Raw genomic sequence first — 18,816 nt, 5'->3', positions numbered from 1 at the left:
CAAAAAAGTCAAGAGAACAAATTCTCCAAAAAATAAGTCACTGTGTTTGATTTCAACTTTGGAGAATCTTAGAGGAGATCAATAAAGAGTTTTGGTGAATATCTAAAAAGGGAAGCAACAATTACAAAAAGAACTAACACGGCTTCATTAAGTATAGGTCTTGCTGGACTAATACTTTTTCCTTTTTCTTTCATGATTTAAATAGAATCATATAACTGTTGATTAGGGGAATTCAATAGATATTATTCACCTAGATTTTAAGACAGTATTTGATAAAGTATATGATATTCTTCTGGAAAAGCTAGAGAAATATAAACTAGATGAAACTATAATTAGATGAACTGGGAACTTGTTGAATGATTGGATTAAAAAAAGTAGTTGACAGTGATTCAATGTCAATTTGGTGGGACATCTCTAGTAGAGTACCTCAGGCATCTGTGCTTGGCTTTGTGCTGTTTAACATTTTCAAGTCACTGAATAAAAGTATGGAAGGCAGGCTCATTAGATATGCAGAAGGTAAAAAGCTCTTAGGGATGGCTAACAGTTGGGATTTAAAAGATCTTGTATTCATTCCATTTGGGATTTTAAATCCTTCATACCTTTCCAATCCAAGGTATAATCTTTAGTGACCATTATATACAGCATGACCCAGTGACTTAGACTTCTTTGCTTTTCCTTGAACAAGACATTCTGTCTCCTGACTGCATTTTCACTCTACCCCCTAAATTCTTATCCCCCCTTTCTTATCCCATTTCCTGATTTCCTTCATGTCACAGATCAAATCTCACTTTCTGCTACAAGTCTTTCCTGATTCTCCTCAATTTTAGTGCCTCCCATCTGTTGATTATCTCCAATTTATCATATATATATATATACTATATATTGAAAACTTGTTGACCTGATTTCACAACTATAAAATGTTGTACGATTCAGATTACAGCTTCTTGGTACTTGAAATTTTCTTTTTGTGGCTGCTTATAGTGTTTTTCTTTGACCTGAAAGCTTTGGATTTTGGCTATGACATTCTTGGGAATTATCATTTTGGGGTTTCTCTTAGGAGATGACTGGTGAATTATTTCTATTTTCATTTTTCCTTCAGGTTTTAAGAGATCAGGCATTTTTTATTTATAATTTCTTGAAATATGGTATCCCTTCTTAGCAGAGGCTAGATTGGAGTGGGGAGAGATTTCAGGCAGAGAAATCAACCAGCAATCTATTGTAATATTCTAGGCATGAGGAGATGAAGGCATACACCAAGCTAGTAGCAATATCAGAGAAGAGAAAGGTGGTAGTGATGAGGAAAGAAATGTTACAAAGATAAAATCAACAGAATTTGAAAAATGATTGGATGTAAGGGTGAAAATAACAACTTGGTCATCCCCCAACTGATAAATGGTCAAAGGATATGAACAGACAATTTTCAGATAAATTAAAGCCATCTATAGACATATGAAAAAATGCTCTAAATTGCTATTTATTAGAGAATTGCAAACTAAAATACTGAGTATCACCTCATACCTTTCAGACTGGCTAAGATGACAGGAAAAGATAATGATAAATGTTGGAAGGGATATGAGAAAACTGGGATACTAATGCATTGTTGGTAGAATTGTAAAATGATCTAACCATTCTGGAAAGCCATTTGGGACTATACCCAAATGACTATAAAACTGTGTATACTCTTTGATCAAACAGTGCCACTATCCCAAAGAAATGAAAAAAAAGAGGGTAACCCTCATGTGTACAAATGTTTGTAGCAGTTTTTTCATAGTGGCAAAGAATTGGAAAATAAAGGCACCCATCAATTGGGGATGAGTTGAATAAGTATATGAAAGTAATAGATTATTATTGGTCTATAAAAATGATGAACAAATTGATTTTAGAAAGACCTGGAAAGATTTACATAAATTAGTGCTGAACAAAACAAGCACAACCAGGAAAACATTGTACATAGCAACAGTAAGATTGTGTGATGATCAACTGTGATGGACTTGTTTCTTCTCAGAAGTTCAGTGATCCAAGGGAATCCCAATAAACTTTGGATGGAACATGCTATTCAAATACAGAAAAACAACTATGGAGACTGAATGTAAATCAATACATGCTATGTTCAATTTTTTTTCTTTTTCATCTTTTTTCCCCCTCTCTCATGGTTTTTCCTTTTTGTTCTGATTTTTTTCTCAACATAATTCATAAAGAATAGGCATATATATATACATATATATATATATACATATATGAATGTATAACCAAAAAAAATGTTTCTACCTGTAACTGGGAAAAATAAAAATTAAAAAAAGAAAAGAAAATAACAACTTGGCACAAAGCCCAGATGACTGAAAGGATGGTGATTCCTTTGATAACAATAGGATAATTAGGAAGAGGGGGGAGTTTGGGAGGGAGTGGGGTAGGCATAATGTGTTCAGTTTTTGTTATGTCTATGAAATGTCAAATTCCCAATGTCCAATTGGAAGTTAGAGATGTGAGATTGAAAATTAAGAGAGAGGTTAAAATCAAATTAATAGTGGTTATAATCCATCTAGAGTAGTGTATTCGTTTCTGAGTATCATATTTTAGGAAATACATTGACAAGCTAAAGAGTGTCCAGAGGAGAACAACAAGATTGGTGAGGTCCTTGAGAACATAAAAAAGATCAGAATAAGAATAATCATAACACAATGATAAATTCGTAAAACTGGCCATATTCTTTCCACAAATGTACATAATATCTATGGAATAAATTGGGAACGCACTTAGAGAAACCTATCCAGGTGATATATAAGTGAGGAAAGCCATGAGCCCAGAGCAAAGCATAATGATGAATTTTGGTCCTTGATGCTTTTAGTCCCTTTAGAATAATCTGCCTCACATTAAGGAACAGTCCTTCTCTGCTTTCAAGCCAATGAAGCCTAATGGTCCCCTTTAACAGGTTTTTGAAGAAAGCGTTATGCTCTTACATAATAACCAGCAGTTACCTTAAACAGATCTTCAGATAGCTGGAGTTTCTCCTTAGTCCAATTAGCTTCAAGCTTCTCCCAGCAAAGCATAACTCATCATGAGACAGATGCAAAGCCTTTCTTTAACTTTATGTTTTTTCCCTCTCAAACTAGAGAGCAATAGAAGGCAACAGAGACATTTTAGAGGTTTCCCTTCTTTTGGTCTGTAGATGGCACTAATGAGCAACTAACTCTGGTAACTTTTACACAGGAGCAGGATTCAGGGTCTCAGCTAACGCACTTCCAAAAGCTGCTCTAAGCTCTCTCCAGCCAGTCAGCAAAGTAAATACCTTTCTTCCAATCAGAAAATTCCCACCTAGGCAATCGAAGAGTCTGCTCTCTTAGCTGCAAGTCATCTATGCTTTTGATCTTGGTTTCTTGTGACACTTCCTGCAATCAACTTACTCTCTTGCTTCTTCTCTGTTATTTTTTCATCTCTTTTATTGCTTCTCAAAGACAGACTCTTATCAGAGATGATCCATGCAATGATTTTCCCTAGTCCAAAGGTTCCTTTCTTATCCTAGTTGTATTAATTTGGTCAATTAAAAAGCCTTTCAATTTCATGTAATTGAAATAATTGATCTAGTTTATCTCTTACCATCAATAAATACTGTAGCATAGTGGATATAGATCCAGCCTTGAGGCTAGGAAAACCTGGGTTCAAGTGTAGTTTCAAGACTACAAATTGCAGGGAAGGTGATGACTTGCCTTGATAGGACAAGGACAGGCCCCCCTCATTTGGGAGTTTCTGTATCAGTAAATCACAAACCCAGCTCTGTCTTTTGTAATTGAGTGTATCCTTTGTTTCATTAAGAGTTCATCTCTTGGGGCAGCTAGTTAGTGTAGAGGATAGAGCACTAGCCTTGAAGTCAGGAGGACCTGAGTTCAAATGTGACCTCGACACTTAATGCTTCCTGGCTGTGGGACCCTGGGCGAGTCACTTAACCCCAATTGCCTCAGCAACAAAAACAAAAACACAAAAAAGAATTCACCTCTTAATCATAGATGAAAAAGATAGTTAATTTTTTTCTATTTTACATGTTATGATCTTTAATATTCAGGTCACATGCTCATTTTGAGTTTATTGTGTCATATGGTATAAGTGATAGCATTGAAGCTAATTTCTACCAGAACAGTGCTAGTCAACTTAGGAATTTTATGTTTTCAGATATATATTGAACTAAATTATTTTAGGTTCTTTCTAGTCTAATATGTTCCATTGATCTATTTTCCTATTTTTAAACTAATATTAAATGAAAGGCAGCCCAGGATATTGGATGGAGAAGAGACCTTAGGCTCAAGAAAACTTGGTTTTTAGTCCTGCCTCTGCTATTACAGGAAATTGAACGAAATATTTGCTAAATTACAGAAACTGTTAATTATATTGATTGTTTCTTTGCTGATTTTCTAGATTTTCTGAATAAACCATAAAGTTAGCAGCAAAGGGGATAATTTTGTTTCTTATTTGTCTATCTTTGTGCTTTTAATGAACTTTTCTTGCATCAATAGATATAACTATATAGTTTGCTTTTACTTTTAATATAACTAATTATATTACATATTTTCTTTTTTTTATTTTTTTATTCATTTTTCCAAATTATCCCCTCCCTCCCTCCACTCCCTCCCCCCGATGGCAGATAATCCCATACATTTTACATGTGTTACAATATAATCTAGATACAAAATATGTGTGTAAATACCATTTTCTTGTTGCACATTAATTATTAGCTTCCGAAGGTATAAGTAACCTGGGTAGATAGACAGTAGTGCTAACAGTTTACATTCACTTCCCAGTGTTCCTTCTCTGGGTGCAGTTATTTCTGTCCATCATTGATCAACTGGAAGTGAGTTGGTTTTTCTTTATGTTGAAGATTTCCACTTCCATCAGAATACATCCTCATACAGCATTGTTGTTGAAGTGTACAGTGATCTTCTGGTTCTGCTCATTTCACTCAGCATCAGTTGATTTAAGTCTCTCCAGGCCTCTCTGTATTCCTCCTGCTGGTCATTTCTTACAGAGCAATAATATTCCATAACCTTCATATACCACAATTTACCCAACCATTCTCCAATTGATGGACATCCATTCAACTTCCAGTTTCTAGCTACAACAAAAAGAGCTGCCACAAACATTTTGGCACAAACAGGTCCCTTTCCGCTCTTCAGTATTTCTTTGGGATATAATCCCAATAACAGCAATGCTGGGTCAAAGGGTATGCACAGTTTGATAACTTTTTGGGCATAGTTCCAAATTGCTCTCCAGAATGGCTGGATTCTTTCACAACTCCACCAACAATGTATCAGTATATTACATATTTTCTAATGTTATTTATACTTACATCTCTCATATTAATCCAACTTAGTCATAGTATATTTTAATTTTTTTAATTGTATCATCTTTTGCCAGGATTTTATTAACATTTGGGAACCAATATTCTGTAATGATATTGATTTATAGTTTTTTTTAATTGCATATTACATGGATTAGCTATGTTTCATAGGATTACATTATTAGAATTACATATGTTTCATTAAAAAGTGTTTTGTAGCAATTTCCTTTTTATTTTCAGGGAATAATTTGGGTAATATAGGTCACTTTTATTTTATTTTTTTTTTCTTATTTAGCTTAAGTGCTTATCCTTTTCCTGCTCCATCTTCTGAAATCTTCTCTCATGGAAGCCAAAAGTAGAAGGGCCCTGTTGACACAATACCTTATACATATCAGGCATTGAATACTTTCTTCCATGCAATTCATTTTCCAGTCACTTGCTAGTCCTCACAATGTTCCACTTCTTACCTCCATTCCTCAACTACTGATGCTTCTTTAAGATTCCTTTTCACCTACTCTCTATTTATCTTATATGCATCAATTTCTGTATATGGAATCTTCCTCCATTTGAATATAAGCTCCTTGAGGGCAGTATGGTCTTGTGCATTTTTTTTTAATTCCCCCAAGTTTAGTGGCAGTGATGAGGAGTTCACAGACCCTTCAGGATGTATTTGGGCACAAACTGGGAAGGCCTGATAGACCTATCTAATTGTTTCTCCTAGCTTGTGACAAGTGAAAAGTTTCCCAGGGTTTGGAGGGCCTTTTCCCAATTCTAAAACTTTGATGAGGTTGCAAAAATGCTCTGAATCTGATGGGGAGTTATAACCTCCAATGATTGGTCTAGGGTGAGCTTAGAGGTTCCCTCAATCAGAAAAGCTATGATAGCCACTGCTTTAAGACAGGAGGGTGACCCCAAAGACACCAAGCTTCTTTGAGAAGTAAGCAATGAGTTTGCATCGAGTCCCAGAGACTGAGCTATTATAACCTGTAGGAGCTGGTCCTTCTTTTCATAGGGCTAAGGCTGGGGCAGAGGTCAGTTTAGCTTTCAAAGTCTTAAAAGCCTTGGCCTGATCAAAGTCCCATTTGAGGGGAATTGTACAGAGTAAAAGGCTTTAGAGGGGCTTGGCAATAATCCCAAATTTAGGATTCTACAAAAAATTTAGGATTCTACAAAATCCAGCTGTGCCCAGGAAGGTAAGCAGTTGTTTTTTTGAGGCAGTTCAGGGAGTGACAAGATTGTTCCTCTCCACTGTGAGAGAACAGGAGGGGGATTTAATTCATGGCCCAAATAGTTAACAGACTGATAGGCAATGTGGGCCTTAGACAAATTTTATAGCCCTGGGAGGCCAGGAAGTTAAGGGTTTTTATGGCTGTAGCCAGAGGTAGGACCATCCATGTTAATTGGTGGGGGTTACGTTCCCCTGGATTTGCCTCTTCAAAGGCAAAAAGAAATTGTGAGTCTTTATACAATGGTATGCAAAAGAAAGCATCTTTAAGATCTAAAGTTGAAAACCGTTGTGTCCCCCGGAATACTTGTATTGAGCTCATGGCTTCTTCTGACCACTTGCTCTGATTATAGAAATTTGCTATAAGAGGAAAAAGCAGGGACATGATTATAATAATAGCATCAAAACGGGTCCTTCAGGCTTTAGCCTGAGAGCATATACATGGCAGGATAAAGTATCCTTAGCTCTATTTGACAACCAATCATGCAAAAACAATTCCACCTCATAGCCAGACTCAAGAATAATCATATGGGAAACAAACAAACAAAATTGGGAAACTGAGTCTGAAGGATCCCAACTTGAGCAGAGACTAACATCCTCCCAGTTTCTGCCTAGATAAGACATCTACCTGTGACAGTTCAAGAAGGCATCTTTCTGAGTAACTTAAGGCACTTCTCTTGAATGGTGGGTTACTGACAATGATACATCAGGCAATCATACCCAAATTCAAAACTCAATAAAATATCATCAGTTACAGTCTCAAGGGATTTTATCTCTAATAGCAAATTCTACTAATCACAGCTTAGGGGCTAGATGCATTATTTTTAACTCTCAGTGGTCTAGAAAACTCCCTAAGATTAGAAATTGTAGGGAAGGTGACAATCTGTCTTGGTGGAGGAGGTTTCCTCACATGGTAGTTATCTTTGAATGTAGCACTTATGCTATCTAAAAGCTAATGAATAGTTTTTAAAAAATCACCCATCAAACTGACCTTTATATATGATCAGAGCCTATTAAGAGAACAATTAAACAAATAAACAATTGTGGTCAAAATCTTTTAGAGTACAATCCACTGTTGCTCTCTCTATTAACAAGTTGTACTCTCCCATTAGTTCCTCTCTCCTCACCTTCTTCAAGGACCAACTCAGGTATTCCCTTTGCCATTAAACTATCCTGAATGTTGAAGTTAAAGTCACTATCAGACTTTGCAAAAGCAAATTCTGAAATGAGCGAAATCAAGACTAGGACCAGGGGAATCTGGGAGAACCTTGTCCAAGTGCTAGCACCCTCCTCTCTAGGGGGTGATGGGATCATGGGGAATTGATTGATGTTTAGGAAACTTGATTATTAGTTTTTTTTATCTTATCACCAGGTGGCAGCATTGCACAAAATGTCATTGAAAAGATATCTAAGGAAACCAGAAATCCTTTACTCATTCAGCATATGAATTACTTAATTTTTAATGAGGTAATGCCAATATTAGGGTGCTCCAATAAAAGAAAACTCCCAGAAATAGTCCTAAATGTTCACAGGGACCTTTTATCATGTTCCATCTCTAATGGCTTGTTGATATCTGTGAACAGGACCAAATTAGGATATGTTTGCTTATAATATATATATATATATATAACTGTTCTCATTGTGGAGTTTTAGCATATCTACAGGATGATAATAAAAAAAAATTGAAACACAAGTTAGTATTTTTTATTGATATAGGATAGGGCAGATCCCTAATTTTTTTTCTTGCATAGTGAATTCCCAGGTAAAGAAATCCCCTATACCAATGCAGGTTAGCACTTTCTCTGACATTTATAGTCTTAGAGTGAAATGTGTAGAATGTAGTCTTACAGCTAAAGAAGAGGTGGTAGATCCAACTTTTCCTCTTGGATGGAAGTCCTGAAGTCCAAGCTGTAACCTAAGGGGGAGACAGGGCAGGGTCCAGCTGATCAGCATTTTATTGAGCAGCAGAGGTAGATATAGGAAGGAAACCATAGGGACATGGCACTCCACCCAAGTATGGACTTCATAGGGGGCAGTCCTAGGAAGAGCAATGATTAATGAAACCAGAAGGACTTAGTAACCCTGTTGTGTTAGAAGGCCAGCCTGTATGTGGCTTGGGTGTATATTTCCCCTATACATACAATCCCAGATGGAATCTCTCTGCATGTCCACTGGTCCAACTGAGAGTGGTTGTATTTGTGTAAGAGTGTGTTCCACATTTCTTGGAGGAGGGAAGGGAAATATTCTCTTGTTACTTTTCTGATGTTGCTATTTTATTAACTGTCTTTAACTTAAGGGAAAAAGTACCATTTTAGAGAGTTTCTGGGGAGCACTCAGAACTGAAGTTACTTGCTTAGGGTCATCCAATTAGTTTATGTCAGAAGTAAGACTTGAATCTAGCTTTTCCTGGTCTCTTTTCACTCTTCTCATTAGCCTTGCAATGAAAAGAATACATTCAAGTATATTTATCACTCTCTAGGTTCCATATATGCCACTTTGCACTGAAAACCGTCCATGAAACTTCACTTTTAGTGAAGTAAGCTATGCATTGAGAACAAGAGTCAATATTGGTAGTCTTAACAGCCAGCAGGAGCATGTGGACTTAAGTATAAATGGGATTCTAAGCCCAGCCCAGGTGTCTCCTCCTCTCTAGAGTCTTTTTAGGTTCCTACAGCTGGAGGGACAAAGTAGATGGGGACACCAACAATAAAGTAATCAGGAGCAGTGGAGGAGAGAAAGTATAACAACTACCAGAAAATCTGGAAAAGACTCATGTAGGAAGCAGCTCTTGAATGGATACTCAAATGGGAAAAGGATTCTAAGAGGTAGAGATGAGGAGGGAAACCTTCCAGGTGTGGGAGAATAGTTTGAATAAAGTTAGAGATTACCATTATTTGCTGCCATAAAAAGGGTTGGTGTAAAGAAGGTGGTTTCCAATTCTACTCCATCACTTACTGACTTTGTGACCCAAGGAAAGTGACTTCAGCTTTTTTACACTGTTTCCTCATCAAGAAAATGGAGATAATACCTCTCTCACAGTGTTGTTGCAGGCTTCAATGAGATGAGTATAAGGTGTTTTGCCTTACATAAATGTTAATTATCTCACAATTATATCAGAGCAGGAGGCTGCTCTCAGACTTTAATATACAGATATCTGTAGATCCAAAATCAGTTTAAAAAAACCACCCTGTTTTCTGTTTTGGGATAGGGAACAAAATGAGAATACAGGGGGATTAAGCATGGAAGGTAGATCCAATAAAATTCTCTATCTTTATATATATCCACACACATTGAAGCTATTGAAGCTTAAAACAACTTTTTAGATAACATACATTGGAACAAATTGGAAAGAGAAGCTGGAGGGAAAGAAGAAAGGAAGGAAAATTGTGGGCACTAGGAAAAAGATGTTACTGGAAATGAGATCAATTTTATTCTGATCTCAAGTAGGAAAGGATGCAAATAGATACTGTCAAATAGACTAGTAGAATCTGAGGTGGTTTTTTATTGCTTTGTGAAAGAATGTAAGAGTGAAGACAGAGAGCCCAATGCTGTTTCTTGAGCAGGAGTCAAAGTTTAGGATTTAGGAATAGTAATTCCACAGTCCTTAGGAGAACAGACTACAGAAGGTACCAACTAGCATCCGTATAAGCACTTTGCTCACCTGGGAATTCCTTATGCCATTGAAATCATGTCTTTAATTCTTATTCTCTACTCTAAAGATTAGAATCTCTGAGGTGAAAAGAACTAGTCTATCCCACACCCCAAGAAGAATACTTTCTATAACATATGCAGCAAGTTGTCCATCAGCCCTTTTTAAAAGACCTTTAATGATGGGGAATCTACTATCCCCACGACTTCCTATTCCACTCTCAGAACACTAATTATTACGGAGAATTTCCTTATGTTGAGTTAAACTTAGCTTCTTTGCAACTTCTACCCACTACTCTTGGGAACCTCAGTTTCAGAGAGGTTAATTGTGGTCATAGAGGTAATAAGTGTCAGAGGTAAATAGTGGTAATAAATCTGCACCCACCACATTCGTCACTGCTAATACAGGAATAGAAACAGGTTGAGGCTGATGTATTCATCCTTTTCATGGCCACATTCCTCTGACAGCTTTGATTGGCACCCATGTGCTTGCTAATATTAGTGGTGCAGTGATGATGATTAATTTTTTTTCCTATCTCACCCTAACCAACCCTGAAAATGAACCTGTTATTGCCTTGTTAGCTTTAAACTCTACTTGCTTAGAGTTAAAATAAGAAAGGATGAATTTTGTAATCAAATATATTAGGGAAGTGGAGGAGATATTCCTCACTGATAAGAGGGAAGAATGCTAAGACTCTGGAAACTAAAGAAGGTGAGCAATTTCAAGATCACTTTTTAAAATTATAGGACTGCAGATAAGTCTATGTCTCCTAAATGATTAAAAATTAGAAGAGTCACTCACTCAATAAATACTTATTAAGCACCCACTATGTGCTATACGGGATACAATGAAAGGCAAAAGAATCCCTGCCTCCAAGGAGCTCACAAACCTAATGGGAAAGACAACAAGCAAACAAATATGTACCAAGAAGCTATATTCAGAATAAGTGGGAAAAATTAAAAGAAGGAATTTACACTTAAGTAATTAAGAGGGATCAGGAAAAGCTTCCTGAACGAGATGTAACTTGAATGAAGCTAGGGAAACCAGGAAGTGCAGGTGAGGAGGAAGAACATTCAAAATAAGGGGAACTATCAGTGAAAATTCCTAGAGTCCAATGGTGGAGTTTTTTGTTCAAGAAACGGTAAGGAGGCTGGTGTCACTGGATTGAAGAACATGGGGGTGTTAGGTATAAAGAGACTGGAAAGGTGTGATGTGTATATGTGGGATAAGGTATGTGTATGGGGTGAGGATAGGTTATGAAGGTCTTTCAAAGACAAATTGAGAATTTTATACTTGATCCTAGAGAAGATACAAAGCTATAGGAGTTTGAATGGGAGCAGAGTACAGAAGAAGATATATTTGAGAGATGGAAATCTATAAGCCTTGGCAACATATTGCATATGGAAAATGAGAAATGGGAGTTGAGCATGATACCTAAATTGTGAGCATGGGAGATTGAGAGAATGATGGTACTCTTGATAGTAGTTGAAAAGTCTGGAACAGGTAAGGACTTAGAGGAAAGATAATGAATTAAATGAACACATTGAGTTTAAAATGTTAACTGATCATCTATTTTGAAATGTCTCATAAGCATTGTAATAAAACTAATAAGTCTATATGGCTGGAGATCAGTAGAAAGGTTAGGGTTAAAGGAATAAATCTGAGAATCATCATAGATGGGAGCTTATGAGACCACCAAGTGAAATAGAATAAAGGAAGGAGAGAAGAAGATCCAAAGCAGAGCTCTAGAAGATACCCATGGTTAGCAGGTATGACCTGAATGAAAATTAGGCAAAGGAAATTGAGGAGTAGTCAGGTAGATGGTAGGAGAACCAGGAGAGGTATTGTCTCAAAAACCTAGAGAGAAGTGAGTATTAAGGAGAAGAGGGTTATAACAATTAAAGGCTAGAGGGCGTGCAAAAAGGAAGAGGGTAGAGAAAAAGCCAACGGATTTAGTCATTAAGAGATAATTGGTAACTTTAGAGAAAGCAGCTTTGCTGGAATAATGAGATTGCAAGTGGAACTATAAATAAGAAAAGGAAAGGAATTGGGGAACACCTGTTATAAATGAGGAGACGCTCAAGGAGTTTAGTCACAAAAGGCAGAGGAGACAGGAAATTGATTAGCAGGGATGAAAGGATATGTAATTTTTTTTTTGAGGATTGGGGAGATATAGGCAAGTTTGTAGCCAATAAGGAAGGAATCAGTGGCAGGGAAAGGCTGATGATAAATAATAGAATGAGGATGACAGAGTGGAGAATGTGTTGATAGAATGGGACCGATTATGAAAAGAAGTAAAGGTTTCTTTATTTTCTTTCATTTGAGAAAACGGTGATGGGGGAAAAATAATGGTAGAAGGCATCTGAGTGATATAAGATGAGGAAGAGGGGGAAAGAAGGAACTCACAGTGAATAGCTTAATTTTGGAGGGGTAAAATATAAGGCAAAGTTCTTAGCTGAGTGGTTGGAGAAAGAGGGAGCTATGAGAGATGTAAAGAGGGATAAAAAGATGTGAAAAAGTTACTGTGGAAAGTGAGGGTGAGCTTATAGGGAAGGCATAGAAGGATTGTCAAGCAGCATTGAGGGCCCAGTAGAGGTGGTGCAACACAAGTTTGTAGTGGATCCAGTTAAAAGATTTGGGCAATTTTCTCCACTTTCATTCAGCAGCACATGAGGAGGAGCAAAGGCTTTGGATGATAAAAGTGAACCAAGACTAAAACCTGACAAGGAATAGTTGTTGATATGACAAGGGGAGCCAGGACTCAAGAAAAGGGAACAGTAGAGAATTGACCTGGTTAACCAAAGGATCTAAATAGATAAGGGAAAAAAGAATAACTAGTGCTGCAGAGATGGCCTAGTAGGAAATTGAGAGTTTAAGGGACTGGAAATCAAGGTAAGGATAAAAAAATAGGGTTTGGTATTGAAAAGCTGAGGGTAAAATGGAATGCTAATAAACTGTGATCTATTAAGGGGATCTCAGAGTTCATGAACATGGAAGTGATTTATTGATAGATGATGGCAAGATCAAAAGGCATGACCCTCTTTGTGTGGACCTGAAATAAACTGGAGCAATGGATCATGAAAAATGAGTAAATTGAGGAATTGGAATACTAGGTTATTTAAAGGTGTATCATTTTGTATGTGAAAGTCATTTGAAGGGTTGGGAAAAGAAAAGTTATGAGTGAGGTATAGAACTCATGGAAGAGTCTATAACACTCTGGAGGTCTATAGACAATAGCAACCAGGATTTTGATAGGTGGTAGATGTGGATTGTATGGACCTCAAATAAGGATATGATGATGGTAAGGGTACAATGGGGAACAAGGGACTCTCACCTCAGCTAGTGAGTCTAGGAAAATGCCTAGGTAGCAAATACTAGAAAAAGAGGCTCGAGAAACTGTATAATTAAAAAACAATGGAAAAATATATAGTGAATATAAAGGGTTATATGTAATCAATGACATAAAAACATGACATCAGATAACCATGAACAAAAAGACATGAGGCACACACATCAAGAAGCTTTCAAGAATGACAACATATTGATATCCTTAATATTTCTCTTGGTACTCTCAGATAATAAAAGGTTCAGAAAATTACCTACAGTCCATTTGTTTGGTCCTTTTTGGACAATGTATGGAAAGATGTGGATAAGAATGGCTGATAATGATATATATTGCTGGAATAATGATATACGCTACTGGAAGCAATTCCCACCCCAAAGAATGAAAGTCAAGAATTTAGGCTTAAGACAAGATATTGATCCTAGCTGGGTAATATTTAATGTTCTCAATTCTTAAATAAGAAGCCATTCACACAAAAGTTCCAAACCAAATATATAATAAATAAATCATTAAGTTAAAAAGAACATAGTTTATATTAAAATTAGATTCTTAGTGGCAATTGTAAATACAACAGAGTAATATAACACAAAAAATAATGCTACAATTCTATACATGTGTCTACAAAAGACACCATTAGCTAAAATCATAAAAACATGATTAATCCTCTCTGAAAGGTATAGAGTTCCCAAGCCTTACAGAGAAGTTGGGTGCCCACTGCAACGGTCTTCTATCGGACCATTTCCCTTATTTGTGCAGTAGAGGGTGGTAGAGTGCTTTTGCAGTCAAAATAGGTCACTGGAATGCTAGATTCCATGCTAGGGCCAGTTCCTTTTCTGGTAAGAATTCTCAAAAAAAAAAAAAAAAAATAATAATAATAATAATAATAATTAAATTTTTAAAAATCCAATCCAATCCAGTTACAGCAGGAAGAGCATTTAGAGATTACTAGTTGGTTCATCTCCATTTAATAGATTAAGAAAATATGGCCTAGAGAGAGTAGGCAACTTTCCATCGCTAAGTGAAGTAATGTCCAAAGAGCCATTCATCCTTTGCCTTTGATTGGTTTTGAGTAAATTAAGATAGAGGTAGAGCTTTCCACTGGCTTTCCTTTCCCTTTTGGTTTCTGAACAGCAATCTTTCCTTATGTTTCAGGAAAGATCTCTTAGGCTTCAAATTTATTTGTCCTTTTAAAAGTTCTTTTCCCCTTAACTTTCACAAAAGGATTTTTTATTTCAGGTAAAGAGCTCTGTCAAACAGCTTCTGAATAGTTTAATAGTTATGGTACTGACAGAAAGCCATTATTTTGAAACTCAAACCATATCAAAGAAATAACCAATCACCAAACTGGGCAGAGATAAGAACATAAAGTATAAGTGTTTCAGATGTTGCAGAGCTGTGGACCTACCATGATTTCTATTGCATTGACTGAACCAGACAGAAGTGGACATTAAGTTTGAGCTAAAAACATATGTCAATGTTCACAGTTATCATATGTGCCAGCCATTTCCAAGACAGTTAAGCATTTTAAAAATGCAGTGTGGTCCTAAGAAGAGCTGAGGTCTAAGAAAGAATTATGGTTTTGAAAACATTTCTATTTAAGTGAAACCACCCTCCACCTGAGTTAGTAGGTGGATGCTGTACATGTCTCTTTCAAAACACACAATAGATTTCTTTTTTTCTCACTTCCTAATAGACCCAGAGCATTGAGCATCCCCCACATTCTCTGTTTTTTGACGTGTTCCAAACATCATTCTGACAGAGATAGGGGGTTCTTGAATTAGCTTATGATTTTGTGGTAATAATCCCTTTAGAGAAAGGGATCCTAATCTTTTTGGGTCATGGGCCCCCTTCAGCAGTCTTGTGAAGTAATTTTTTTTTGACACATACAACAAAATATAAAGAATTACAAAGAAAATCAAGTATAATGAAATGCAGTTTTCAAAAAATTTTTAGAAAAGTTTTTAGAAAATTCACTGATCCTCAATTATAAACCCATTCTATAAATACATTTAGTTTCATGCATAAAATTATTGAAGAGGCTGCTTGTTTGCCATTACACTTGTTTGGATGGCTTGATATTATTTAAGACATTTAAGGCAAAGGGAATTTTTTCCCCAAAACTATTTAGACACAAGTTGTGCAAGGAATTTTGTAACATTTGCTCCATAGGAGTTCAATTTTCACACTTCAAAGTTCAGGTTGTCCAGGGATGCTGTTGCTGACTGCCATCTCCTATGTCTATTATGGTGGCTTTGTTGGAGAATGGGACAGAGGCAGAAAATTCAGTGTAGCAGCCTCACCTGGCTCAGAATATTTTCTTTGAACTTAGTGGATAAGATGCTGGAGTTGGGAGTTAGGAAGACCTGAGTTCAAACTCTTCCTCAGATTACAAACTGTGTGGCTCTGAGCATATATCACTTGGCATTTTTTTTTCTGGAACTCTTCTGCAAAATGAGAGGGTTGGACTATGGCCTCTCTAATTCCTTCCAGCTCTAAATCTATGAATGGTAAAGAGATTTTGTTGGGGGCCATTTTATATTCTCTGCTGGCACAATAATCTAATCCTACGAAAAAACAATGACTAATATAAATACATTTCTTCATTTCCATGGAATATAAATATTTCACTGGATCTTTATGAACAGAGACATTCTTAGTAGCCAACTAGAAAAGTAATTTCCCTCAAAACATAAATAAGTTACATTTTTAACATGTAAAATATATTCAGATGGGGGAAAAGCTATTCAGATAAGATTTTTAAAATTAGATCTTTTTCTTTAAAAAAAAAATTTTTGTGTTTTAAAATATTTTTTCCTAGCTCCTGTGTATCAGGGTTACCAAAGAAGAAAGAGAGAGGCAGATCCAAAGTGATTCTTGCCCTTCCCTATCTCCTAGTGACAGTACTCCAGCAGAGTAACATAGTAAAAAGTGAATATCAGTTGTGGCCTCTCCGTCTATCCCCTCGGTAATGAGGGGTAATGAACTGAGCTGGCCATATCCTCAAGTCACCAAATCTAGGATAGAAAAAAGAATGGAAAGTTTGTATCTGATAGTAATTTTGGAAAACTCTTATCTGAACTCATTTCCCCCCATCACTGTTACATTGTATTTCCTCTTTTAAAATATTAAGAACTTAGAGTACGTCAATATAGTGTCCAACTTTTTCTTAGGGCTTCTGGCATCTTCATGTATTAGGTACACTGGCCATGGCAATGATGATGATGGGGACATCACCGGGGACGGTGATGCTGTTCATAAATCATCTGTGAAGACAACACAACATCAGTGACCCCAGCATGAAGAACCCAGTCCCCATGTGTAAATGGAAGTGATACAAGAAACAAGGATACCTTTTGCAGAAATGATCTCAGGTTGCCAAGGAATTCTAGGGGTGGTTTCTTCTTAAAGGAATCACATGAAGGGCATTTCTGGAAAACCAAGAAACAGACACTTTTATTTCTACCCTTAACGCCATGGTTTCTTGCAAAGAAGAAAAAAAGAAAGGAGGGGAGGAGGGAGGAAGAGAGGAAGCAAAAAAGAAAGGAAAGAAGGAAGACAGGGAAGGAAAGAAAGATAAAAGAAAGTAAAGAAAGGGAGGGAGGAAAGAAGCATTTATTAAGCACTTACTCTATTCTGGGCATTGCACTAAGCTCTTTACAAATACCTCATTTAGATGGGAAGGCACAATATCTATCAGTTATCCATCAAGTTGAAAGACAAAATCCTGTACTGTTATTCTATGGGGACAGGGTGAGGTGAGGTAAGAGAAGGAGGATGGAAAGAACATGGATCCAAGAGCCTTAAGTCTTGAATTTTATCCCTACATTTGTTCAAATATATGGTAAATAATTTTAAGTCACTTAACCTCTTTAAGACTCTTTTTTTTGTAGAATGAGGGCAATGAATGAAGTGCTTTTTAAGTGATTTAAAAAAGGTTCTCTCTCTCTTTGAGCAAAGGCAGTCAGAAATGATGGGTGGTCTTTATTCCATTAATCAACCAACAAGGGTTTATAAGCTGTCTTATAGGAACTGTTCTGGATGCCATGGATAGAAATGCAAAGAATGAAATCATCTTTATTCTCAAGGAATGTGCTATTGAAGAAGACAACCTACACCTATATAAGTATAAACAGAGGGAGAGCAGGAGCAATTGAGGGGGTCAGGGAAGCTTCATTTAGAAGGTGGTGGTATTGGGGAATGTGCATATGTTGTTTCATTCTTATCCCAAATCTTCCTGAACCACCTGACTGGCCTGAGTCAAACCTAACCCAAGGCATTGTATTGACTCTGGAACTTTGTTTTGAAGGAAGAGAGGGATTTTATGAGGCACAGTTGAGACTGGAGTTCATTCCAGATGTGAAGGGTAGTTTGAGTCAAGGCACAGAGATGGAATTTCATTTATGAGAAACAGAGAGCCAGGTAATTTGGCTGGGCTGTAGTGTGTCAGAAAGAAGAGTAATTCATGGACAGTGTGGTTAGAAAGACAGACTAGGTTATGAAAGACTTGGAAAAGAAGACTTTTTATGTCTGATCCTAGGGGCAATAAGGAGTCCATGAATAGGAGAATGAATGATGTGATCAGATCTGCTTGATCAGTACCAGAGTCTAATGGTTATCTGAGTGAAGAGAAGGGGTTGATATGGGAGAAGTGTGGAGATAGAAAATGGCCAAATTTGGCAACTGAATAGATAATTGGGATGAAAGAATTAGTAGTCAAGGCTAATAAAAGGTTGTGAACCTGAGACTAGAATACTACAGGTGCCTTCAACAGGAGGAAGGGAAGGAATAAGCAGTTATATAGCACCTACTGTGGGCCAAACATTGTGTCAAGCACTTGGCAAATATTATCTCATTTGATTTTCACAATAACCTTGGGAGGTAGATACTGTTACTATCCCCATTGAGAGAATTGAGGCAAGAAGTTAAATGTCTTGCCGAGGGTCACACAGCCAGTAAATATCTGAGGTAATATTTGAACTTCAGTCTTCCTGACCAATGGACACCTAGATGCCAGAAACAGGAAAGTTTGATGGGGGGGTGGAGAGTGTTGGATACATATTAAGTTTGAGATACTTATGGGGACATCCAGTTAGAAATACCCAGTTAGTAGTTGGTGATGGAGGCTTAGAGGAAAGAATATGGTTGGTTTTATGGATCTGTGCGTTTTCTGTATATAGAGAGATGATAATTAAATCCATGGAAGTTGATGAAGTCATCAAGAGAAAGGTGTAGAGAAGGAAGACCAAGGACAGAACCTTGGGAAATACTCACAG

The 18,816-nt window shown here is 36.8% G+C and overlaps 1 protein-coding gene and 1 long non-coding RNA gene across 2 annotated transcripts in view; one reads left to right on the top strand and one right to left on the bottom strand.

Annotated features, from left to right (window-relative positions):
- The window catches only part of LOC141546843 (uncharacterized), a 193,709-nt gene that overhangs the window by 103,796 nt on the left and 71,097 nt on the right, over nucleotides 1-18,816 (top strand). The gene's annotated exons all lie outside the window — the stretch shown is intronic.
- Nucleotides 16,119-18,816, bottom strand: part of IL21 (interleukin 21) — an 11,557-nt gene continuing 8,859 nt past the window's right edge. The window contains exons 4-5 of the mRNA XM_074273125.1: nucleotides 16,894-16,971; nucleotides 16,119-16,806 (exon numbers count right to left, since the gene is read on the bottom strand). Of these exons, the coding sequence (XP_074129226.1) occupies nucleotides 16,774-16,806; nucleotides 16,894-16,971 (111 nt within the window). The 3' untranslated portion in view covers nucleotides 16,119-16,773. The remainder of the gene's footprint in view (nucleotides 16,807-16,893; nucleotides 16,972-18,816) is intronic.

Source organism: Sminthopsis crassicaudata, chromosome 6 (assembly GCF_048593235.1).
Source record: "Sminthopsis crassicaudata isolate SCR6 chromosome 6, ASM4859323v1, whole genome shotgun sequence".
NCBI classification, from domain to species: Eukaryota; Metazoa; Chordata; class Mammalia; order Dasyuromorphia; family Dasyuridae; genus Sminthopsis; species Sminthopsis crassicaudata.
This window is presented reverse-complemented; position numbering and strand designations above follow the sequence as displayed.